The sequence below is a fragment of the Hyperolius riggenbachi genome, chromosome 6, assembly GCF_040937935.1.
Source record: "Hyperolius riggenbachi isolate aHypRig1 chromosome 6, aHypRig1.pri, whole genome shotgun sequence".
NCBI lineage: Eukaryota > Metazoa > Chordata > Amphibia > Anura > Hyperoliidae > Hyperolius > Hyperolius riggenbachi.
The window spans coordinates 176,724,087-176,751,033 of record NC_090651.1 but is presented as its reverse complement, the minus strand read 5'-3'; the positions used below and the strand labels follow the sequence as shown (position 1 = coordinate 176,751,033).

At 42.6% G+C, this 26,947-nt stretch overlaps 1 protein-coding gene across 1 annotated transcript in view; it reads left to right on the top strand.

Moving 5' to 3' along the window:
- Positions 1-26,947, top strand: part of LOC137521242 (PRKCA-binding protein) — a 319,567-nt gene that overhangs the window by 151,971 nt on the left and 140,649 nt on the right. Inside the window, exons 4-5 of the mRNA XM_068240229.1 lie at positions 5,249-5,377; positions 13,643-13,709. Of these exons, the coding sequence (XP_068096330.1) occupies positions 5,249-5,377; positions 13,643-13,709 (196 nt within the window). The remainder of the gene's footprint in view (positions 1-5,248; positions 5,378-13,642; positions 13,710-26,947) is intronic.

The following is a 26,947-nucleotide window of genomic DNA, read 5'->3' as shown; positions in this document are numbered from 1 at the left end:
CTCCCCCGCCCCTCTCAGTGAAGGAAGACTGAGAGGGGCGGGGGAGAGGCGGAGATACGCGCTGACAGACGCGCGTGGGGCAGGGCTGCGGCGGTTAGCCCTGCCCCAACCAGGAAGCGCTCCCCCGCTGAAACGAGGGGATTTGGGGGTGAAGGGACCCCCGTTAAAGTGAACCTCCGGACTAAAAATAAAACTGCCCGGGCTTTTTTTCCCTGATGCTGTGCAAAGCATGATGGGATTTCTGATGTTGTTGCTCTCGTTCTGCTGTTTTGGTGCAAAATTTTTTTTTTTACATTTTGAATTTGACATTTGAAGCCTAGCGTGTGCAGCTGGGAGGGGTTATCAGGACACAGGACAGTTAGAACTGTGTCTCCTGCTCCTTTTCACCTCCTTTCAGCAAAAAAGATGGCTGCCACCATGACAAAGATGGCAGCCCCCATGAATCACAAACAATTGCCTGTTCTTTTAAAACAGGGTGGGGAAAAAATTATATTACCTACCTATTCTAATTAACATAACTAATGTAACTTAATGACAGTATGTTTGTTTAGGCTGAAGTTCCCCTTTAAGCTGCGGGATAGTGGCGGTTTAGCAGGGGCACATGTGCCCCTGCTATCTATGAGGTCTGAAGCAAGATTTATTCTCGCTTCAGACTCTTTAATATAAATGATCTAATAACCTAGGTTTATCTTGTTTACAGTAGATGAACTGCTTGATCTTTGTAGGTGGGGAATAAATATGAGAGGAATTAATAATGGGAGTTTGATAAGTAACATGTCATTAATAACACATGCTGAGATGCATCTTGGTAAATGTGGATCTCAAATGCGGAAGATATGGTTGCCTCCGTTACTATGACAACTATGCTGCACACGGAGATATGAAGAGACGCCTCTCGGAGACGTCCGGTACAAGTGCGGCCTATTTGGCTTCTGCCGTAACTATGACAACCATCATACGTATGTTAGTACGCCTGTACGCATTGGTGGATATGTCAGGGGAGGATGACCTAGCCGCATCCTTCCCATACGCTGAACGAGGAGAAGACGTATGGCGCTATGTCACATGGTAGAGTTGGACCAATGGGGTGGCCCCAATGTAACTCTATGGAGTATATCGCCGAGGACGGCGTTCTGGGAGATTTTAATCTCCAGAGATGCGCCTTGAGGACTTCTGTTCTGCGGGGAGGAAGCGCTGTTCATGGTGAAATTTTAGGATGTACATGAGTTGCAGAAATAAGGTAATTTCAGTACATAGGGAAGGATGGAGAACCCAATAGGGATTGGAGGATTGTGAGTGACAACCTATTGGACCAATGGGAATCCCAAAGGTGGATGGGTGGTATCAAACATTTGGTTCCACCCAGTCCTATGGCTATATAAGAGAGGTGGTTAACCTCGTTCATTCGATAGCTGACTGAGCTTGAGAGCACATCTCTCATTTGTTATTTTCCTTGATTATGTCTTTGTAAATAGCTGTGTGGTTCTCTTACAATGCACTTTGCACCCTAGCACTTTATTTATTTATGCCTTGATGACGGCTCTATTTTTTATGAGCCGAAACATGTTGGTTTTGGTGGAGGGTTTTTTCAATATGCGAGTAGAACCTTATTAGTATTAGTACTTTAGCATAGGGCAGCAACCCCAATTGACTAACTTTCATATATGATTGGTCTGGGGGAAATACAAATTATACTGCCCAGCTAAGTATTGGAAAGGAAAAGGAAAAAGGGATAAAGTTAAGCTAATAAAACAATGAATTTGGTATTTTATAGGATGATTTTTATGAAATTATGATTTAAAAGTTATATTTTAGGAAGTCTCAAACAGGGCCAAAATTGTGTTTAGATTAAAGAAATCAAATTTGTGTATTGTGTTCAATATATTTATTTGGCAGTTTCAATGTATATTTTTTGCGTATAATTTTATAATAAAGCTACTGATTTAATTGTTCCAGTTTTTGCCCTTTTTACCTGATTATTCTGATCCATGCTAGAACTCTCTGTCCTCAAGAAGAGACACACTGTCTTATCTTTATAAGTGCTCAATCGGCTAATTAGGTTGCAAATAATCGTTTTTACTCCCTTGAATAATAGCTATTCTAAAGTTTCTCCACTTCGTTTCAATCTGGAGAGTGATGGCAGCAAATTACCCCTCACACAGGTTTCCTACTTTCATGGCATTGCATTACTGTTCTGATGGTTCTGTGCCCATTATAGGTATTTTTGGAAGAGGACAAGACTCAGAATGGGCACTTTGATTGTGTAGCAATTCACTGAGTATTTTAACACCATTCTTTGATAAGTCAGCATTATGTTTTTCAGCAGCTTGTGCTACTGTAGCACTCCTGTGGGATCTCACCATTCATCTGAGTCTTGGGTGACCCTGTTGCTGTTATACAGGTTGTCCTTTTTTTTGGACAACTTTTTGTAGGTACGAACCACTGCAAACTGGGAAGACACTTGCTGTTTTTCAGATTTTGTGACCAGGGATTGTCAGTGAAAAAGCAATAATTCTGAGTGTAGATTTTATATGCAAGTGTATGTAACTTGGGAATTGACCAGTCGAGTGAGCTATACACATAAACTTTATACTGCATCAAGTGGTACATAACAAATGGTATGGTGTTACAATAGATATTCTGTCAGATGTAATTTGACAGCATCCTATGGACCATTGGGTGGATTATTATTATTATTTAGTATTTATATAGCGCCGACATATTACGCAGCGCTGTACAGTGTGTATGCATATGTATGTATATATGTATATGTGTGTGTGTGTGTGTGTGTGTGTGTATATATATATATATGTATATATATATATGTATGTGTATGTATATGTATGTGTGTGTGTGTATGTGTGTATGTGTATATACACATATATACACATATATACACATATACATGTATGTATGTATGTATATATGTATATATATATATATATATATATATATATATATATATATATATATATATATATATATATATATATATATATATATATATAGTGGAGGAAATAATTATTTGACCCCTCACTGATTTTGTAAGTTTGTCCAATGACAATGAAATGAAAAGTCTCAGAACAGTATCATTTCAATGGTAGGTTTATTTTAACAGTGGCAGATAGCACATCAAAAGGAAAATCGAAAAAATAACCTTAAATAAAAGATAGCAATTGATTTGCATTTAATTGAGGGAAATAAGTTTTTGAACCCCTACCAACCATTAAGAGTTCTGGCTCCCACAGAGTGGTTAGACACTTCTACTCAATTAGTCACCCTCATTAAGGACACCTGTCTTAACTAGTCACCTGTATAAAAGACACCTGTCCACAGAATCAATCAATCAAGCAGACTCCAAACTCTCCAACATGGGAAAGACTAAAGAGCTGTCCAAGGATGTCAGAGACAAAATTGTAGACCTGCACAAGGCTGGAATGGGCTACAAAACCATTAGCAAGAAGCTGGGAGAGAAGGTGACAACTGTTGGTGCGATTGTTCGAAAATGGAAGGAGCACAAAATGACCATCAATCGACCTCGCTCTGGGGCTCCACGCAAGATCTCACCTCGTGGGGTGTCAATGGTTCTGAGAAAGGTGAAAAAGCATCCTAGAACTACACGGGAGGAGTTAGTGAATGACCTCAAATTAGCAGGGACCACAGTCACCAAGAAAACCATTGGAAACACATTACACCGCAATGGATGTTGCACGCCCGTCTGAAGTTTGCCAATGAACACCTGAATGAATCTGTGAGTGACTGGGAGAAGGTGCTGTGGTCTGATGAGACCAAAATAGAGCTCTTTGGCATTAACTCAACTCGCTGTGTTTGGAGGAAGAAAAATGCTGCCTATGACCCCCAAAACACCGTCCCCACCGTCAAGCATGGAGGTGGAAACATTTTGCTTTGGGGGTTTTTTTCTGCTAAGGGCACAGGACAACTTAATCGCATTAACGGGAAAATGGACGGAGCCATGTATCGTGAAATCCTGAACGACAACCTCCTTCCCTCTGCTAGGAAACTGAAAATGGGTCGTGGATGGGTGTTCCAGCACGACAATGACCCAAAAAATACAGCAAAGGCAACAAAGGAGTGGCTCAAGAAGAAGCAAATTAAGGTCATGGAGTGGCCTAGTCAGTCTCCGGACCTTAATCCAATAGAAAACCTATGGAGGGAGCTCAAGCTCAGAGTTGCACAGAGACAGCCTCGAAACCTTAGGGATTTAGAGATGATCTGCAAAGAGGAGTGGACCAACATTCCTCCTAAAATATGTGCAAACTTGGTAATCAATTACAAGAAACGTTTGACCTCTGTGCTTGCAAACAAGGGTTTTTCCACTAAGTATTACGTCTTTTATTGTTAGAGGGTTCAAAAACTTATTTCCCTCAATAAAATGCAAATCAGTTGCTATCTTTTATTTAAGGTTATTTTTTCGATTTTCCTTTTGATGTGCTATCTGCCACTGTTAAAATAAACCTACCATTGAAATGATGCTGTTCTGAGACTTTTCATTTCTTTGTCATTGGACAAACTTACAAAATCAGTGAGAGGTCAAATAATTATTTCCTCCACTGTATATACATATATACATACATATACATATATACATACATATACATATATACATATATACATATATACACATATATACATACATATACATATATACATACATATATACATATATACATACATATACATATATACATACATATACATATATACATACATATACATATATACATACATATACATATATACATATATACATATATACATACATATATATATATATATATATAGTCTAGTCACTAACTGTCCCTCAAAGGAGCTCACAATCTAATCCCTACCATTGCCATATGTCTATATTATGTAGTGTAAGTACTGTAGTCTATGGCCAATTTTTAGGGGGAGCCAATTAACTTATCTGTATGTTTTTGGAATGTGGGAGGAAACCGGAGTGCCCGGAGGAAACCCATGCAGACACGGAGAGAACATACAAACTCTTTGCAGATAGTGCCCTGGCTGGGATTCGAACCAGGGACCCAGCGCTGCAAGGCGAGAGAGCTAACCACTACGCCACTGTGCTGCCCGATAATGGTGGTAATGGTGGATCACGGTGGTAATCAATTAAATGATAAATCTATTAGTTAGAAATCGATCGTTTACCTGATTTATGATGTATCCAAGAGTGTATGGTAGCCTTAACCGGATATTTTAAGTAATGAAGACTTTTCTTTATCTGAAGGTATTTGACAATACACCTGCTGCACTGGATGGAACAATTGCAGCAGGAGATGAAATTACCGGTGTGAATGGAAAGTCTGTGAAAGGAAAAACAAAAGTAGAAGTTGCCAAAATGATCCAAAATGTGAAGGTATGATCCGTGTAACCATCCAAGTGGTTCTTTGTCTATGTGACTTTAACTGAAACCAGAGATGAGAAAAAAAAAATCATACCTGGGGCTTCCTCCAGCCCTCTCCAGCTTGATCGCTCCCTCGGGACCATCCTCCACATCTGGCAGCGGGTCCCGGTATCTTGGCCAGTCGTGGGCTTACTGCACATGCACGGCGCAAAACTCTCCTGCCCGCAGGAGTGAGACGGGGAGCGCATGCAGCTACACTGCGCATACATCAACTGACTGAAGATACCACGACACGTTGCAGAAGATCCAGGAGGCAGAGGACGGCACCGACAGAGCGATCAGGCTGGAGGAAGCCCCAGGTATGTATGGATTTTTTTTTCACTCATCTCTGGTACACTTTAATGTATTGTTAGAATAATGATTTATTGAAGACTAATACAATTACAAAAGTATATTTTTAATTTGATAAAAAAAAACTTTTTTTCTGCATGCAAAATCACAATACAACTGGAAACCAGTGTTCTTCAGTGTTAGTTTACACTTTAATGTGATTTTTGCATGCAGGAAAAAAAACATACTTCTTGGAACATAGTATTACACATAGTGTGTGTTTTGCCATTGACATTTATTAGCCACTTTGGAAAAACAGGCACATTTAAATGCAGACAAATGCGCACAGTGTGCAAAAAATCGCACTGAGAAGTGTGGTCCCAGCCTTAATCTGACTGTAATTTCTTCCTGGGAAACTTGTGAAACATACAAAGAGTCCCATGAAGATAATGCAGGTGGATGAGAGTCGCAGTCCCATAAAAGAAAGTCAGATCATTATGTTTGTTTCTAATGTTTGTTTGGACACCTTGTTTGTCAGTGGTGAGTGAATGGTCCTAGGAAGAACCTACTGGTATTTCAAGAGGGCTGATTTTCTGTATACACTAGAAACAAGGTAGATGCTGATGCTCGATGAGAGATCGAATAAGATCTGCTTGAAACATCAACAAAATTGATATATAGTTCCGTAGTTTCCTGCTAGTCTCCCCACTTCCTAGAGCCTTTGATCTTGCAGGGAGCTAGAATCGTCTCGCTGCTGCCTAGTTGCAGTTGGTCCTAGCTCCCACAGACTAATTTAAGGTGGCACATGCTCATTCATGCACTGCTTATAGTAACCATGGGTACTAGGATCATCCAGAACCAGGTAGCAACCACAAGCAAGGCAGGTCGTTTTGGCGTGCACTCTTCCCTTCGCTTCGCCTGACCTGGGAGCCACCATAGATAGATAATAATAATAATAATAATAATAATAATAATAATAAAAGCCGGACCCCGATTACTTCTCCCTCAGAGTTTTTACGACTCGGAGGCGTAGTACTAATTAACGCCGTCCGCAATATGAACGGCAGCAGGGTGAGCTGTCATTCTGCTCTCCCTGCACCAAAGTGACCGGGTGGTGAAATTCAATGTACGCACCACAAGAGGCCTAGCTCTCAGCTTGATGACAGATAGCGGGAGGGAGAGGCGGCCACACATCTTTACACTATGAAAAGCTAAATGCAATTAAATCAAATTGTTAAACTGTAAAACAAACCAGTGCTAAAAAACCTTTTGAACTTTCCTGCAGTAAAAGCTTTTCCAAGCTGTCTCTCACTATTTCTTGGCTAAATAAAGTACAACACTAGCCTGCACCCTCACGTATCCCTGTTGATCCAGAGGAAGGTGAAAAACCCATACAAGGCATGTTCCAATTGGCCCCAAAAGGGAAAAAATTCCTTCCCGACTCCAGATGGCAATCTGGTAAAATCCCTTGATCAACATCACCACGTATTACCTAGTAATTATAGCCATGGATATTTTTCAATGCAAGGAAAGCATCTAAGCCCCCCTTAAAGGGATTATTCGAGCTAGAAAAAAAAATGACAGCTAGTTACCCGGGGCTTCCTCCAGCCCATAGCAGCCACTAAGTCCCTTGCCACTGGCTCCCGGTTCCCGACGGTGCAGGGCCAACCTGGGGTAGAGTTTAAAAATGGTTTCCTTCAGATCATGTCCTTTGCACAAGCCTAGGGACAAAAGGTTTATCTGCCAATCTTTTATATTGCCCTCTGATGTGTTTATACTTGTCAATTAAGGCATCTTTTCTCCGGACTAAATAAGCCCAGTTTATCTAACCTTTCCTGGTAAATGACTTTCCATCCCTTTTGTTGCTCATATCTGCACCTGCTCTAAAACTGCAATATCCTTCCTGTAATGCGGTGCCCAGAACTGAATTCCATAATTCAGATGTGGCTTTGCTAGAGAGTTAAACAGGGCAATATTATGCTAGCATCCCTAGGGCTTGATTCACAAAACAGTGCTAACTGTTAGCACGGCTGTTAGCACACGCATGTTTTACCACGTTTTCACATGAAAAAAAGATTTTCGCGCTAAAACAATTGCGAATTTATCACGCAAACGTGACCATTTAACGTGCGAAAAATTCGTGTTAACGCACAAATGCACATTTTTGCGTGTGAAAACCGTTATCACACGAAATTTTGTGCGAAGCACTTTTCACAGCGTGCTAACACTTGGCACAGTTTTGTGAATCAAGCCCCTAGTATTTACTTCCCTTTTTAATGCATCCCAAAATGTTATTTGCTACAGCTGCAACAGCTTGGCATTGAATACGATTACTTGTTGACGAGTACTCCTAAGCTCTTCTCCAAGTTTTATGTCATAGGGCTTGATTCACATAGCAGTGATAACATTTACAAGCTGTGAAAAGTGCTTCGCACGAAATGTATCGTGAAAACGGTTTGCGTTTGCGCGATAACACAATTTTTTTTGCGCATTAACAGTCCGTGTACGCGAGATAAATTCACGTTAGAACGTGAATGTTAACGCGTGAAAATTCGCAAATTTTTCGTGCGCGATAAGTTTTTGCGCGAAGACGCGATAAAACGCGTGCAAAGCACTTTTTCACAGCCGTGATAACAGTTATAATATATAATAATAATAATCCGAACATTTGTATAGCGATTTTCTCCTGTCTGACTCAAAGCGCTCAAGAGCTGTAGCCACTGGGATGCACTCAAGAGGCCACCCTGCAGGGTGTTAGGGTGTCTTGAACTCCTTACTGAATAGGTACTTGACTTAGACTGGATTCGAACCCTGGTCTCCTATGTCAAAGGTAGAGCCCTTAACAAGTACGCTATCCAGCAACAGTTATCATGGCTTTGTGAATCAAGTCCATTATCTGTATTCTATAGTGGTAGACCGTTGGTACGACCAAATGCATGACTTTACATTTTTCAACATTGAATTGTATCTGCCCATATAGCCATCCTATCCAGATCCTTCTGCAATATGTTGCTATCTTCCTAAGAGTTGATAATTCTGCACAATTTTGTATCATATGCAAAAATAGCCAAATTACTTTTTACTTCATCTAACTAGGTCATTAATAAATTAATTAAATAGTACTGGTCCCAGCACTGATCCCTGTGGGACCCCACTGCTAATATTATCCATTGACCACAACTCTTTGCTTTAGGTCCATTAGCCAGATCCCTATGCATGCACACACTCTTTTCCAGTCCTTGCAGCCTCAACTTTTGCATCAGACTGTGGTGGGGAACAGTATTGAAGGCCTTTGCAAAGTCCAAGTATATCACATCTACAGCATTCCCAATATCCACATGAGCATTCACCACCTCATAAAATCTTTGCATATTAATCAAACAAGACCTATCCTTAGTAAACTCATGCTGATGCTGAGAAATAAGGTTATGCTCTGCTTTTTTAGTGTGTCCCAGTTTTGCAAGTGCCCTGTAGTTTAACCCATCAGAGTTTCCATTCTTTGCCATAACAATAATGTGACCAATGACATAGACTCTACTGTCAATCTCACCTTTTTTAACCAGTTTAAATGCTGACTGTTAAACCATTGTGACTGCAGTTTTATAGCTGGAAGAAACTGGTATTGTACTTTGCCCTCTGACAGCACTGTTCACATTCACAGAAACTGAGGGGAACATTTAGAAATCCATGCAGAACTGTCTCAGACATCATAAGAAATCACTAGATAGTGCAGTTTCCTTCAGTTTTTAACCAGTTAATGACAAAGTAGCGTATTAAAACGTCACGTTTGAGCCTGTTAACGGCAACAGGACGTTTTAACACTTTGCTCATTCCCGCCGACGCTCCGCACGTGTGCGCGCCGCTCCCGCCGACGTTTCCATCGGAATTCCGTGTTCATCGATTAGGTCCTCTACCAAATCACAATGCCTGGAATGAATGGACGTGACCGCAATCAGCGGCCACGTCCATTCATAAAACAGGTAACGGCCACAGTGCAGTTAAATGTAAAAAAAAAAAAAAGTGAACACTTCCTATAACGGGAGAGTGTTTACTAGCGCCATCTTGTGGCCAAAAAGTAAAACTACACATACAGGCACATACATATATACAAAATATTAATACAATTAATAACTTACACTTCCAAAGGTCCCCCCCCCCCCCCCCCCAAAAAAAAAAGAATACACTTGTAAAAAAAAATAAAATACATAAATAGTTGCCTTAGGGACTCAGCGTTTTTAACCTATAATTTATGAGGGAAAATTACTTTTACTTTACTACATAGGGGCTTGTAATTATGGACTGGACAAAAAAGAATAGAAAAGAAAAATAACACCTATATTTCAAAATAATATATTGTCGCCATACATTGTGATAGGGACATAATTTAAACAGTTTACTAATCGGGACAACTGGGCAAATAAAATGTGTCAGTTTTATCCACAGGAGAACGTTTAATTTTAAAACTGTAATGGCCGAAAACTGAGAAATAATGATTTTTTTTTCCATTATTTTCTTTTTCCCATTAAAATGCATTTAGAATAAAACATTTTTTAGCAAAATGTACTACCCACAGAAAGCCTAATTGGTGGCAAAAAAAACAATCATTTTATAGATCATTTTCTTGTGATAAGTAGTAATAAAGTTATCTGGGAATCAAAGGGAGGCGCACTGACAGGTGAAAATTGCTCTGGTCCGTTAGGGTAAAAACCCTTGGGGGTGAACTGGTTAAAAAAAAGCCTCCATTGACTTACATTAAAATGGCGACAATATTGCAGCGATCACAATTTTTCAAAAAAAAATTGTGAGCGCCGCAATTTTAATGTAAGTCAAAGGAAGCATTTAAAAAAAAAAAATGACCCACGAAACGCTATTTGGTGTGTCAGGGCGCTTAAACTGATCTAAAATAGAAGTTAGGAAGGTTTCTAAGAAAGTGCAGTGTGTGAGGGAATTTGCTGTTGTTTAAGGTAACCAAAACATCTGCAGTATTGATACGGAAAAGAAAGCTATAATAGCATAAATATATTATTTACGGTGGAATATTTTAGGTTAACTGACAAGGCATTTCCCTGCTACAACTGCACATTGTTTTGAAAACTGCATCACCCACAGTGTCCGGTGATGCTTATCCCTTCCAGTGCTGGGCATTGATCTTAACCTAAGGTACGTACACATGCCGGACTGACACAAGCTACCAGTCGTCAGACCCGCCGCGGGGGGGACGTTCTGAGTTTCCGCGTGTGTACAGTATGTCGGCCAGCTTATAATGCTGTTGCTACCACTTACAATAAGTAGTAGAATTCTGACAAAACTGAAAGGTTTTGGAGTAGCCCCTCTGCTCATGGGGATTCTCAAGGTTTTGTTTAGTTTTAAAAGCACTAAGTGAATGGCAGTTTCTCTGTTCAACTGCCAAAAAATGTGTGCAGCAAGCACAGACGCTGGCCAGCATCTTTGTATAAATCCTTTTCAGGGAATGTGAATATACAAAATAAAAGCCATGCTGAGAATTCCCCAAGAATAGATGGACTAGTTCAAAACCTGTCGGTTCTGTCAGATTTCTACAACCTACTGTAATTGACAGCAGCAAAGGAGAAAAGTAATTTATGGCTCATTTGACTCTGAAACAAGTGTTCCTTTAACTACTAGCCGACCGCGTCACGCGTCACCGCCTAACGCGATCGGCGTAAAGTCCTGGGGCTCTGTTTTGCAGGAGATCATGCACAGGCTGCGCGCGCATCTCCTGCTTGGTGGGTGGAGCAGAGTGCCGCCTTCAATCTCCGAGCGAAACACCATCTATTTACCCTTATAGCGCTGCAATCTAAAGCAGCGCTGTACTGGGGTCAGCCATGTGACATGGCTGTCCCCCTGTGTCCCACAGGAGCGATCCGCTGTGTTAGGCTGAAGCCTATTACAGCCTATCGCTGTGATAGGCTGGGGAGGGAGGGTAAGGAAAAAAAATACACATTTATTAATAAAAAAATACAATAAATATTTATAAATAGAAAACAAACAAACCTGGGGATGATCAGACCCCACCAACAGAGAGCTATGTTGATGGGGAGAAAAGGGTGGTGGGGGGGGGGGGAATCACTTGTGTGCTGTGTTGTGCAGCCCTGCAGCTTTGCCTTAAAGAGAACCCGAGGTGTGTTTAAAGAATGTTATCTGCATACAGAGGCTGGATCTGCCTATACAGCCCAGCCTCTGTTGCTATCCCAAACCCCACTAAGGTCACCCTGCACTCTGCAATCCCTCATAAATCACAGCCGTGCTGTGAGGCTCTGTTTACATCTGTAGTGTCAGTCTCAGCTGCTCCCCCGCCTCCTGCAAAGCTCCGGTCCCTGCCCCCGTCCCTTCCCTCCAATCAGCAGGGAGGGAAGGGATGCAGGCGAGGACTAGAGTTCTGCAGGAGGCGGGGAGAGCAGCAGACTGACATTATAGAGATAAACACAGCCAGCTCTGACAAGCTGTTTGTCAGCAGCGTGGCTGTGATTTATGAGGGATTGCATAGTGCAGGGGGACCTTAGGGGGGTTTGGGATAGCAACAGAGGCTGGGCTGTATAGGCAGATCCAGCCTCTGTATGCAGATAATATTCTTCAAACCCACCTCGGGTTCTCTTTAATGCTGCAGTGGCCTATTTTACAAAAAAAGGCCTGGTCTTTAGGGGGGTTAACACTGTGGTCCTCAAGTGGTTAAGTAGGATTTGAGAAGTTTCTTATCATGCAAAACCGTTCCCCCTGCTGGTTAGATCTGTTTAGAAAGAAAAAAGTGTAAGTAATGCTTTGATAAATCTGGCCCTGAGACCACAATCTGGGAGCACTCTTATGCTGGGTACACACAAAGCATTACTGCATTCGGTAATGCAAAAATACCACTGATTTTATCAAACTTCTAATTCTGATAGGCTGTTACCACATGGAAAAGTGAAGTTACCAAGCAGAGAGGTAAAATCCTCCTTAAAAGTCAGTAAATGTCAATTCTGAAAGATTAGAGCATTTGAAAACTCAAGCAAAAGACCAGCTCTTACCTGCTGGTAACTTCATATTTTCCATGGATAAGCTGTGTGGCTAGTGGGAGGCAGGAGGGGGGAGAGTTTCCTTCAGTAATTCCTGTCTGATAAGGCTGCGCTGCTGGGAGTCGGATCTCTGCAGAGTGAAGACTGTTGTAAAGCAGCCTTCTGCCGGGCGCTGTGGTGTCTCATTACACCCATGCCCGCTGTGTGCTTCTGACTGACCTCCGTGCTCTTCCTCGCTGATCGGCCTGATAGGAGACTGAGCACGGAGGGGGATGGTGGAGGCCGGCTACTGCACAGAGCTGCTGCGTGGATGTGACAGCGCAGCCCCTAAACTCAGCCCTGATTCCGTCTGCCCATCAGCCAGGAGGATCAGTGAGCCAAGTAAGGCATCCCCCTCACCCCCTCCCTCCCTCACTGCAGATGTTTGTTGGGAAAAATACCGCGCTATGAAAAAGCTTTAAGAATACTGCAGAAAAATACCGAATGCGGTATTTTTCCTCAGGTTTGTTATTTTACCCAGTGGCCTATCAGAATTGAGCCCAATGAGATTTTCTGGCAAATTTACTGTCAGATGGATTATTTCCAACATATGTGATCTGAATTCTGATCGATTTTCCATAGAAGTAAAACAAAAATTGATTGGAAATCAGATCGGACATGTTAGAAATAACCGTTCAATCGTTCAGAGTAGACTGCACTATGTCTGCAGTCTAACTACTGACAAGATTGGGTTTTTTGCATAGTGACTATTGATACAACCGGGACTGCACTATGCATGCACTGCTGCCATTTATATGGGCTGGGACCACACTGCGCAGGTCTTTCATATTCTATCCAGCTAAACAGCTTTTGGTTAGAAGTTCATCTTTCAAATTTAACATTGTCAAATGTAGCAAAATAAAAGGTAGATTTAACCTAACTATGGAATCCTCATTAGGGTGAAGTAACCATTCATTACAACAAGCTTCAAGCAGACCCTAAGCAGGGGAAGTCTCTAGATATTGGTAAGAAAGCTTGTTTCTTATTTGTATTTTATTATTTTAAAGGGAATCTGTGTAGTACAGCTAAGGAATACAACATCAGTAGCACAGATATGAGTATTAAATTGTTTCCAGTACATGAAGAGTTAAGAAACTTCAGTTATCTATGCAAAAGAGCTTCTCTGAGCTCTACGACCCAACTTGGGTCAGCTATAGTGCTGTTTTCTGAAGCACTTATACATCAAAGAAACAATGAAGGGCAACTTCATATAAGGTTTCACTACAGTGAAGTTCAAAAGGATAATTATCTCTGCCCTGTTTCATAGTTTAAAATACCTAGTGTAATTTGTAAACTACAAATGTTAGAGAATGATGTAATGTTATAAAAAATGAGATTCTTTTCTTTGCTACTAATGTTCTATTCATTATCCGTACTACGTATACAATTCATTATATCAAACTTTTTTCACTTCAGTGTCAATTTAAAGGAACCCTGAAGTAAAAAAAAACCATGGGGCTACCAGATTTTCTTGTAGCTTTGAGTTTTTGAGTCACACAGCTGCAACAAGCGTAGGACTAGTGTTGTCAGAGCATGCATGCGTACTTACTCTAGCTTGGTGATATTCAGTGAGTTGCATGCAACTTTGAACTCGGCAAAAGAATCACTGCAGCCATTGCATTTATTTGAGTTGCAAACTGCTTGCGGTGTGCATTTAAAGGGAACCCGAGGTAAGAGGGATATAGAGGCTGAAATGTTTATTTCCCACTTTAAACATGCATATTACCTGGCTGTCCTGCTGATCCTCTGTCTCTTATACTTAAAAGACACCTTGAGATGAGATGTCTCAGGTACCATATTTTTTTAAAGGGAACCTAAACTGAGAAAGATATGGATTTTTCCTTTTAGAATAATACAAGACAAGACAAGACAAATAACATTTATATTGCGCTTTTCTCCTTGCGGACTCAAAGCGCCAGAGCAGAGCAGCAGCCACTAGGGCGCGCTCTATTGGCAGTAGCAGTGTAAGGGAGACTTGCCAAAGGTCTCCTACTGAATTAGTGCTGGCTTACTGAACAGGCAGAGCCGAGATTCGAACCCTGGTCTCCTGTGTCAGAGGCAGAGCCCTTAACCACTACACCATCAGCCAACAATACCAGTTGCCTGACTCCTGCTAATCCTGTGTATCTAATACTTTTAGCCACAGCCCCTGAACAAGCATGCAGATAAGATGCTCTGACTGAAGTCGGACTGAATTCGCTGCATGCTCGTTTCAGGTGTGTTATTCAGCCACTATTGCAGCCAAAGAGTTCAGCAGGACTGCCAAGCAACTGGTATTGTATAAAATAAAACGTCCATGGGGGCGTGGCCTGCAGCTCATGGTGTGAGGACGTGTGGTGGCAGAGCTCCCGTCCAGCGGCACACTTTCTGTTGTCCTGACAGTCTCTAAACTAACCAAACCTACCCCAAAGGTGACAACTACTTACCCTGATCTGGTAGACTTGGACGATGGCAGCTCCACGCACCTCACAAGCTGCTGCTAAGCTTGAAAGGTTCCATCGCGAGAATCACGACCGCTCGAGCCAAGATGGCGCCGGAGCATCAGAAGCGCCAGCACCTGATGGCAATGCTTCCATTCCTGAGCAGCCTGAACCCACACTCGCTCAGGTTTTACAAGCAATCTCAGACTGCCAATCGTCGCTGACTACGATCTCCACCACTCTTGAGTCAGTCAAAATGGATTTTACTTTCCTGCGCCAGGACCTACGAGCACTAAGTGACCGAGTAGGCCAGACGGAACCCCGCATTAGCGACCTAGAAGACTCCGTTCGTCCTCTACATAAAGAAATGGGGCAGACCCAGAAGTTTATAAAGTCCATTGCAAACCGCCAGGAAGATCAGGAAAACCGTCAACGTCGCTCTAACGTGCGGATCGTGGGCCTACCTGAAAAAGCCGAGGGCGCTGCGCCTGAACAGTTCACAAACACTCTGCTCAAGACTCTATTTGGTAAGAACATAGAATCTCCCCTAATACTCCCGCCCCAGGCCAACCGCCACGCACTTTTATCTTTAAACTCCTGAACTACCGTGACCGCGACACTGTTCAACGTGCAGCACGCGAAAAAGGCCCCATCACTTTTAAAAACACCATTATCTTCTTCTATCCCGTCTTCACTACAGAAGTACAGAAACGGCGCGCTAAATTTATTAATGCAAAACACAAACTCTGAGATGCGCACCTCAATTATGCAATGCTGTACCCTGTACACCTAAAGATTCTCACGGACGAAAAATCCTTTTTCTTCACTGAACCTGAGGACGTCATTCACTGGCTTGAGAAACGTGCTCAAGGCCCTTCTCGCACATTACCTCAACGCTGACACTTTACAATATCGCATTGGTAAGCCTAACTAAACACTATGGGCCTGATTCACAAAGCGGTGCTAACAGTTAGCATGCTGGTGAAAAGCCCTTTATCACGCCCAAACTCAGTTTAGGCATGATAAGTTTAGGTGTGATAAGTTTATTCATGATAAGTTTAGGTGTGATAAGTTTAAGCACCAACTGGGTTAGCACCGCAGTGCACAGCTAATCAAAAGTTTTGCGCTAGCAAAGTCTGGTGCACTTCGCATAGAGTTTAATGGCCCTGCTTTGCGTGCGGGACTTTGCGCGCGATCTAAACTTATCTAAATTTATCATGCCTAAACTTATCGTGCCTCAACTTATCACACCTAAACTGGCTTTTCACCAGCGTGGTGCAATGGTTATCATGCCTAAAGTCGCTAACTGGGTTAGCACCGCTTTGTGAATCGAGCCCTATGTGAGTTGAAAGCCTACTAGGTGAGCTGATCTAAAAAGCAGTGTATTGTCCGCAACACTTGGAAAGAGTGTGCCAGGGCTCAAAGAGCAAGATACTAGTATTAAAGGAGAGAAAGCCCATATAAATAGCACCACTCAAATATATAATGTATAACTCAAAAATAAGGATCCTTCTCCTATCCTTCCAAAGCGGGGTGACGCCCGCGGAGCTTGCGAGACTGTTTTGAATGTACTCCCTCTCATCTTCAGCTGCACTGTCCTAGCCTCCCTGGTCTTCCCGGGCTAAGTATTTCTCCTCCATTTTCTGCACTTCTCTTTTCTCTGTGCACTCTAGCTATAGGCTGCTCCTAGGTTATTTTACATATATATAGCAGCTCATTTTGCACTACTAATATATGCTGTATTATTGATATATTGCACATTATATATATATATATGTATATTTTTTGATGTGTGTTTGTTCACATGTATGTTTTGCACTTTACTGAACCCGGGTTCAACCTTGAGTGTGCTATATTTAGATGCACACTGGGGTGTTTATTTTGGCATATATTGCTATTTCTTGTGATTCATGTGGTGGTTTTATAACCTTATTTCAATCACTTATATGGCCATGATTGTTTGCAGCTGTTACCCTATGCGACCATATGGTCGGTTTTAATTGTTTTTATGAATGTTTTTGATACTCCAATATGTCAAAACATATTTTGTAGCTATCATATATATATATATTTTCTGAATAAATGATGTTCTATTATATTTGAGTGGTACTATTTATATGGGCTTTCTCTCCTTTAATACTAGTAGGTGAGCTGATCTGCTCACTTCTGCACCTGGAACTGTCTTATTTCTGCACGTACTAAGCATTTACCTCTGAACTATGACCACAACCACAACAAAGTTCTGGTAATGCAGCCTATTCTGTTTAATATCTGGATCCTCTGAACTCTCACAATGGTGAACTCTCACACTGCTTTTCCTATAGTATGTGCATTTAAACTGTTCAAACTAATGATGCCCTACAAAACATGGTGTTACTTCTTGCTTACATCACACTCAATATATGCTGTGTTCACCTATTGCACTAAATGGCTTTATTCCCCTTGATTTTACTTGCTTCTAAATACTATGTACAATCCAGCTGTCTTTAAACAGGCTGTAATTAGAGCAACTGATCTGTCTCGGTTCTATACACCTGTCTAGACACCGCAAATAATTTCCTTAAAGCTATGTTCATCAAGGCCATTGTCCACGCACCCACTTGTCCCCGGCCCATACTTACAAGCTGTCTTATTCTTATTAAGCTGGACGGCACAGCCACCCACCGTCCTGTCACCACCCCACACTCACTCTCCTTATCCCTATACCGAGAGTGATCTCTGTAAACCAGACCAACACTGAGTGATCTAGACGAGCCAAAGACCCTAGTTCACTTACTTGATCTGGAATGAGTTTCTGTTGGGTTAAGGCTTCACTTATCTGTTACAGTGAAGCAGGGTTTTTATTGGGTTGTTTTGTTTTATTTTCTATGTTATTCATTGACCATGTTGATAAGATAAATGGCCTTCTTTTCTCTACCCGATACACTCCCCTCCTGGGACATGTGCATATATCAATTATGTTTTTTTTCCACTACCTGTCAATTGTATTTTACTTTTGTACCTTTAAATGGCGTCCAAAACCAACACGCTCAATATAATATGTTGGAATGTGAGAGGATTGAATGACCCGATTAAACGGTCAATCATTCTAAATTATGTGAACAAACAAAAACCTGACATATTGGTCCTGATCAAGACACACATTACTGGCAGTAAATCCAAATCTCTTATGCGACACTGGGTGGGTAAAGCCTTTCACTCAGACTTTACCCAACACTCTAGGGGAGTATCTATACTCATTAAAAAAACTATCCCCTTCCAATTATTCAACTCCCAAATTGACCAATTTGGTCGCTTCATTTTTCTATATGGCCTACTTTATGACAAACCTATTTCTCTATTAGCCTTCTACATCCCTCCCCCTTACTCCTCATCCCTCCTTAAAGAAGGCCTACATTTTATTTCCAGCTTCCCTCAATGCCCCAGTATTTGGATGGGAGACTTTAACATGGTCTGTAACCCCTCCCTAGACCGCTTCCCTGCGGCTGCCAACAAGCCTACAGCTTTCTCCCTCCTCATGTCGGAGATGTCTTTATATGACATCTGGCGTCATCTAAACCCCAATGTTCAGCAATTTACATGCTTTTCGGCTACATACAATTATACTTTATCTAGATTAGATCATTTTTTTGTTACTAGTAATTTACTGCCACTAGTGAAAACATCCACTTTCCTGCCTCGTATCGTCTCTGATCACTCTCCAATATGTCTAACCCTTGCATGGAATTACTCCCCTTCTGAATATATTTGGAAATGTAACCCTTTCTGGCCCACTTTATTCACCTTGGAGGACTGGCTCATAGATAAATTAAATACCTATTTCATCATACACAGAGATGACCCTGATAGGGCCCTGGTCTGGGACGTTTTCAAACCATACTTATGTGGGCTCCTTTCCAGCGCTGTATCCCACTACAAAAAATAAACTAATCACGTTATCTCAGACCTACAAAACAAAATTCCTTTGCTGGAACAATTATATGTAGCAAATTCCACCGATGTGAATGAGAGAGCATGGAAAAAAGCACAGACCCAATTATCTCTTTTACTCGAGAAATCACAGGCGAAAGCCATTTTTCACAAACAAACTTTTTTTATGAACAGGGGGAAAATACTGGTACAATTTTAGCCAGGTTGGCTAAAGACAGGTCCTCCTCAGGACACATTTGTAGCATCAGAGACAACTCTAATACACTGGTCACAGGTCCAAAATTTATTAATGATTGCTTTGCTGCATACTTTCACTCTCTCAACCCCTCTGCTTCAAACTTTTCATTAAGCATTTGAACAAGGTACTCTTCCCTTATCTATGCGCACTGCTTTAATTGCCCTGATCCCCAAACCTGGCAAAGATTTATCATACTGTGACTCCTATCGTCCAATCTCATTACTCCCTACTGACGTTAAAATTTTAGCCAAAATTTTTGCCACACGTTTAAATAAAGTTATTTTATCTCTAATCTATAATGACCAAACCGGCTTTATGCCAGGCAAGAAAACCTCACTTAATATCCGTAGACTATTCACTAACATCCAAGCCACCCACGACAATTGTGGCAGTCGAGTAAATGTCTCATTGGACGCTGCCAAAGCATTCGTCGCTGTTGAATGGCCATTCCTTTTTGCCACTTTATCTAGGTTTGGTTTTGGTGACAATTTTATCCGATGGGTACAAATCCTTTATAATAACCCACTAGCCCAAATTTGCACCAACTCCAATATATCCAAACCATTCTCAATAGGCAGAGGTACTAGACAGGGCTGCCCCTTTCTCCCATTCTATATGCCCTATCTGCTTAACCACTTGCTTGTAAAATACGTGCAAATCCCAACATTTTAGGTTTCAAGATCGGTGACATAGAAGAGAAAATCAGTCAATATGCTGACTATACTATCCTCTAATTAGCAGACCCACACACTTCTCTATCTACTGCCTTTGATCTAAAAACTGAAATGGGAGAATACTCAGGTTTATCCATCAACTGGAACAAATCTGCCATCCTCTGTCTCGATGGTGTGGAAGTTTCGGCGTCCTCACTACCTTGTCCTCTACAAGTCGTGACCTCCTTCAAGTATTTAGGGGTTGTTGTTCGGGCCTCCCGACAAGTTACTACTCAGACAATGTAGCCCCCCTTCTGTTACATACCCAAAACAAGCTCTCTTCCTGGACTAAGCTCCCTCTCTCAGTCATGGGCCGTATAAATCTACTAAAAATGGTACTAATGCCTAAGATCCTGTACATTGTTCATAACTCCCCCATACATTGTCCCCCCGTTGTCTTCTTTAAGAAACTGAAATCGCTGATGCTTTCCATTGTATGGAACAAATCTCGATCTAAACTCAGCTACTCTTGGGGGGGTGGCCCTGCCATCCCCATTTATCTACTACCTGGCATCCCAAATCGAACAAATCTCTCACTGGTTTATATCCAATTCACTACACTCCCCTGAACTACTAGGCTTCTCTGCCACAGACCATATCAATAATCTCCCATTTGCTCTACTAAAAGATACTCTGATACAGAAGGACTCTAATAATACCATACTATCACAAGCATCCCTGGCATGGTGGGTGGTCAACAGACTAATACCCTCACCTACTTGGGAATTCTTTACTCCTCTTTGGTACAACCCCAAGCTCCCTGAGTTAATTAAACTTGCCAACATTTCACGCTGGGCAGATAAAGGTATTCAATACCTTGGCCAAATATTACGAAATGCACACCTTCTTTCGTTTGAAGCTCTCTCCACCAAATTTTCCCTGTCTCCTCACTATTACTTTATGTACCTTTAATTGCACCATGCCCTCCAGGCTCAATTCTCCTCGGGTCTCCCTTTAACGGGTACGTCCCTTATTGTGGAATCCATTAAAGATGAACTACTTACATATCATATTGATTCTCTATACTCTTTAATGATAGAACACCTTGCTAGTCCTGTAGTGGACCACTCTATGAACAAATGGGTACAACTAGGTATTCAAATAGATGCAGAGGAGTGGGAGGATAGTCTGCTGGCCGCTCGCCAAGTATCCCCATGTATTAAAGACCGCCTTACACAACTATACATTACTCATCAAAGTTACCTTACCCCAAGCCACATCTCCAAATTCAAGCCTAATACCTCTAATCAGTGTCCTAAATGTAATACCCCCAATCCTACTTTCATACACCTTCTTTGGCAATGCCCCCCAATTGCTGACCTATGGAAGCAAGCAGTTGATTTTCTCCATAACACAATGGGTTCCCCCATCACTCTCAACATTAAAAACTGTATACTCAATATCTACGATGAAGATATCAATAAATTTGATAAGGACTTCTTAATAGAATCTACCTTTATACTCAAGCAATGTATAGCATTCAGATGGTTATCCCCAATTTTTCCCACATGCACTGACTGGAAAGTTAGAGTAAAGGACTCCGTTCCCCTCAAAAAGCTGGTTTATCATCACAGATGATGCCCCTCTAAATTCAACAAGATATGGGACTGCTGGATTAACAATGCTAGTCACTGACTCTGTCCACACCATAGTTTATTTCCTCTCTTTATAATATTCCTCTCCCTTCCTCTCCCTCTGGGCCCTTTTCCACTACGGCGTTTGCGACTGCTTAATCGCAAAACCGCAAACCGCTAGTGATTTTATAATCGCTACGGTTTGCTTTTTAACATAGGAATCGCGGTAGGTAATTTCTACTACCGCGATTCGTTTTTTACTTGATCGCGATCGCGCCGCGGAGCGATTTTTGCCGCGATTTTGCTATGCAGTGCATAGCATAGCAAAATCGCGATCGCAAACGTCGGGAAAGCGCCGGGAATTTTTTGCTTTTTGCTGATCCGCAATCGCTAGCGTTCAGCGCGAACGCTAGCGATTGCAAGTGGAAAAGGGCCTTTAAAGGCATTTCCTTTTGCGCCCAAACCCACTCCTAAACTTCCTCTCCTCCTCCCTATTCTCCTTCCCTACTTTTATTAACCCCAAGTATCATATTATATGTATAGGTACCACTATCTGTACATATTGACATGTACTATGTCTAATAATTTGTTGAATATGTATTGATACTTTCAATGTAATTTATGTACTTTTTATTACCACTGTTTTATATTTCAATAAACTTTTGGTCAATGAAAAAAAAAATGAAACGTCCATTTCCCTCTCAGTTTAGGATCCCTTTAAGGCTGCACGTCACTCGCCATCTCCCCGGGTGGTTCCTGGCACTTGCAGTTAAGCCTGAAAGTCTGGCCAAGCCATGCTTCATTGTGCATGCGTGTCCAGGTGCGCTCCCCTGTCACGCTCCCATCCCTGGGAGCGTTCTGCACCTGCACAGTAGTACTGCGCAACCGCAGAATGCTCCCATCCCTGGGAGCGTTCTGCACCTGCACAGTAGTACTGCGCAACCGCAGAATGCTCCCAGTCACAGGAGCGAGATGGGCGGAGTGCTGCGGGCCACACATGTGCGAAGAAGTGCAACTTGACCAGGGTTTCGGGCTGAATTGCAAGTGACAGGAGCCACCCGCGGGGGCGGCTAGGAACAAGCAGGCCTTAAGGGGGTTTAATTACGCCCCAGGTAAGTATGGTACCTGAGACGCGCCTCATCTCGGGTACACTACAATGTGTATCCGAGGTGACATGACGAGATAAACGTGTATGTACAGTGAAACACACATAAATAACCAGGCTGTTTTAGTTGTTGTTTTTTGCTGCCTGAAAGAGTTAATTTTTAGGCATGGAAGGGACCCCTTCTGTCTTGCTGTAGCGTACCTTGTGAATATAGTAAACCTCACTGATAAGCAGATTACAGCCATAAAAGTTTTTCCTGGCAGAACACAACTTCTGAGAGCAGAAGAAGAACAAAAAAAGGTCAATGGTACATGTATTTTAACTCTGGGATACTTAATAGACTGCCACAGAGCAGAGGCAACAAAACATTCAATCTGGCACTTTCGGTTTCGGCTGAGTGCAGAGCTCTGTGAGCCAAACCCCTTCCAGTGGACAGTATGGCAGATAAAGCGCCCCCACTCTATGTAAAAGTTCTCCCGGATGCAGCCAGGACCACCCTGACACCAGCCATCTCACTGATGGACTGCTATTTGCTGCAGTCAGCCCCGCAGAAAACCCAGCAGGGCAGAGGAGGAGGAATCCAAGATGGCCGTTGCCACGACCTTCCCCCATATGGCCCAGCAGCACTCACCTGAATGGGACATCACTCTCAGCAAGCCGCTGAGTGGGATGCAGAGGGGGAGATACAGACACTGCTTACAGGTGAGAGAGGTCGGTTGGCTATAGACTATAAAAAGCTTGCCACGGAAGTAGTTAGACAGCTGGCTCCTGAGTTACAGGTAACACTGCAGACGACACTTTACAAATCTATATAGGCCATAAATGGCAGATTGCAAGCCCACAGCCAGAGATTGTATCACGCAGAGCACAGAATCCAAACTATTGAAGATGAGCGGGCCAAGGAAGGAAGGGGTTATAATAATCTCCTAGAGGTGAATAGACTGATACATGATGAACTCTAGGACCTTGAAAACCGGTCACATCGCAATCATTTATGGGTGGTGGGGATGCCGGAATCGATGGCTGCACCTGCACTCCCTGAGTTCTGCTCATCTACTTTGCTGAAGTTGCTGGGATTCAAATAGGGATGTAAGTTTGAAAGAGCATAAAAGGTGAGCCGTCGTCCAGGAAAAAAGTTGCATGACTTTGTTTTTGCTATGGCTTATTTTTTTTTTTTTCCTTGGTATCTGTTGTTTCTTAATAGTGAAGTACCCCTGTGGCCTAGTTCTGGCTACTGGCTAAGTTCTGGGGATGAGACAGTGGTGGGGTGGGTTGTTAGGTTCTTGTCATCTCTGGTTCATTTAAAGGTACAACAATTAGGATGGTGTTGTACAGTTGCAGTTGGAGCAATATCCTGCATCCTCCATGACACTGTGTCATCTCGTGGAATGGGAAAGGACTCCGGACCCCCGGCAAGAGTTCCATAGTGCTATGGCATTTAAAAAAAGCTGAAAATGAATGTTGCATTTCTCCAGGAATGCCATCTCTCTAAAGAACAATTCAAGTATATGTGGACATCTTGGGTGGGTCAAGTATTTGACTCTTCTGCCCATGATCGGAAATCTGGGGTCCTCATCCTGCTACATAAAAATGTGCAGGGAGAGGTGGCTAATGTCCAATCTGATGGGGAGGGCAGATGGGTGAGTCTCTAACTGCTGAGGATATCTTGCTGCTTAATAAGTATGCACCTACAGAGGAGGATAAGTTGTTTTATGCTAAATTGTTATCTGAAATGCTTTCTTTTGGTCATGCAAAAGTCATTCAGGGTGGTGATTTCAATGCCTTGGCTAGCCTGCAAGAGGATAGGTCTAAGAAATCCATACCTAGTGCTCTCATGGTTTCCACATTTTTTTTGTGCCACGATTATTTTCAGACTTCAAAGTTATGCGATAGCTGGAGGTTACTTTATCCAGATGGAAAGGAGTATACTTTTCATTCAGTCCCTCATGATATCTGGACTCCTTTAGATTATTTTCTGATTTCCCCCCATGTCATGCCAGATTGTTCAATCTTGTATTGTAGATCTTGCCATCTCAGATCATGCTCCCATACAAATTGAATACTCACCGACAATCCCTTGAGGTTCTGATATCATTTGGAAATTCCCTTCTTATCTATATGAAGATGAGGACTTTTCCCAGCTTCTAATTAAGTGGTGGTGGGAGTATGAAGATGATGATGTCAGTGTGACAGTAGTGACACTGGTTGACTTTCCCACTGAGGCGAGAACCTCCCGAGGCCCAGAGTCTAGGTGACCATGGGTCTTCACCAGAGCGTCCTGCAAGGACTTTGGACTTGGACTTTGCTGCCTAGTGCCCACCAGGTTGCTCACATGAGAAAACCCTAACAGCGAATCAGAAAAACAGATGACACCACGTTGTGGAGGAGAAAAACTGAGGTAAGTCTTGATGAGTGACAGGTACGGTATCGGTAAGTTAGGAAACTTGGTAAGCATAGTCCAGGAACAGGCAGAGGTCAATGGCAGGCAGCAATCATAAGCGTAATCCAGGAACAGGCAGAGGTCAATCGCAGGAGGCAATCAGAAGCGTAATCCAGGAACAAGCAGAGGTCAATGGCAGGTGGCAATCAGAAGCGTAATCCAGGAACCGGAAAGGTCAATGGGCAGGAGAGATCAGAGAGTAGTCGAAGAACAGGCCGGGTCACAACAAGAGATCAAACCCTAACCACTACCTGAAAGAGGAATCTGCGCCTGACTGCTGAAACAGTCCTCCTTTAATAGGCCAACAAGAATGTCCCTAGGCATGGCCGCGTGTGATGTGGACGCAAGCATACGACACCACGCATGCCATACACAGGCCCTCAGCCACAGGCCTCTACCTGCAGCTAGTGATGCGTGCACGTGCACACCGCAAAACCCGGAAGCTCAGAGCCGCGAGGAAGCATGATGCAGGAGATGCCGCCTGGAGACAACACTGCCAGGTGAAACTGACAGTCACACACCCAGGGATATTTTCCTGTTCTGAGAAACTGCTAAACCCACAGTTCGGGGTAAGTTTATAAGTTATATAAGTTATATAGCGGGGAAACACAAACAATCACATGAGGCATATATTTGATCCCTGACGGAGCTCCTTTTGGCTCACAGGGCATAATAATAGAATTCCGCTCCAAAATCCAAAATGAAGTGGCTGAAAGCTAAAACTGCATCTGATGCTAGTTTTAAACATAGAGACATGTATATAAAATCCTACAAGGATCTGTAATATTATAAGTATGGCAACAATATGTGTAGTCTCTTAACAAAACTAGCTAAACCCCTCTTCACGACCACAGCTATTACTTCCTTGCGTTCTTCTACACGTCAATTACAGAGGGGGATTAATACTAAATGTTGTGATTTTCTATAAAACCGTATACACAATCATCCACTAGTAGCAGCTCAGTGGACAGGCTGGGCTGGCTGTCTAGGGTCCCCATACCATCCCTCTCAGACACTGACATTGTAGAGCTAAAGGCAGAAGTTTCCAAGGGAGAAGTCAATGGAGCTATAAAACAGCCAACTAATAGAAGGATCTCGGGGCCTGATGGTTACACCCCCGAGTTCTACAAGCTTCTTCGCCAAGAGGTGGCCACTTACTTAACATTGTTGTTTAATAAAATACTCAGGCAGAGTAGATATTAGAGATGGCCCAAACCTCCGATTTTAGGTTCGTGAACCCCCGCGAAAGTTCGGTTCGTGCAAATTTTCCCGAACCGCAACAGACTTCGATGGGGAGGCAAACTTGGAAAACTAGAAAAATTTATGCTGGCCACAAAAGTGATGGAAAAGATGCTTCAAGGCGTCTAACACCTGGAGGGGGGCATGGGGGAGTGGGATAGACGCCAAAAGTCCCGGGAAAAATCTGGATTTGTCGCAAAGCAGCGCTTTAAGGGCCGAAATCACATTGAATGCTAAATTGCAGGCCTAAAGTGCTTTAAAACATCTTGCATGTGTATACGTCATTCAGGGAGTGTAATTGGAGTACTGCTTCACACTGACACACCAAACTCACTGTGTAACGCACCACAAACAGCTGTTTGTGTAGTGACGGCCATGCTGGACTGGTGCGCACCATGGCCAGAGTGCAGGCCGTGGCGATTTTCAAGCCCATATGGTCACTGGGCTGAGGTAGCTGAATGACAGAACAGTGACTGTCCAGCTGATCTAATTTGGTCTGTCCACAATAAAGCAACGACCTTATCTTGGGTGTGCGCCCCCCCCC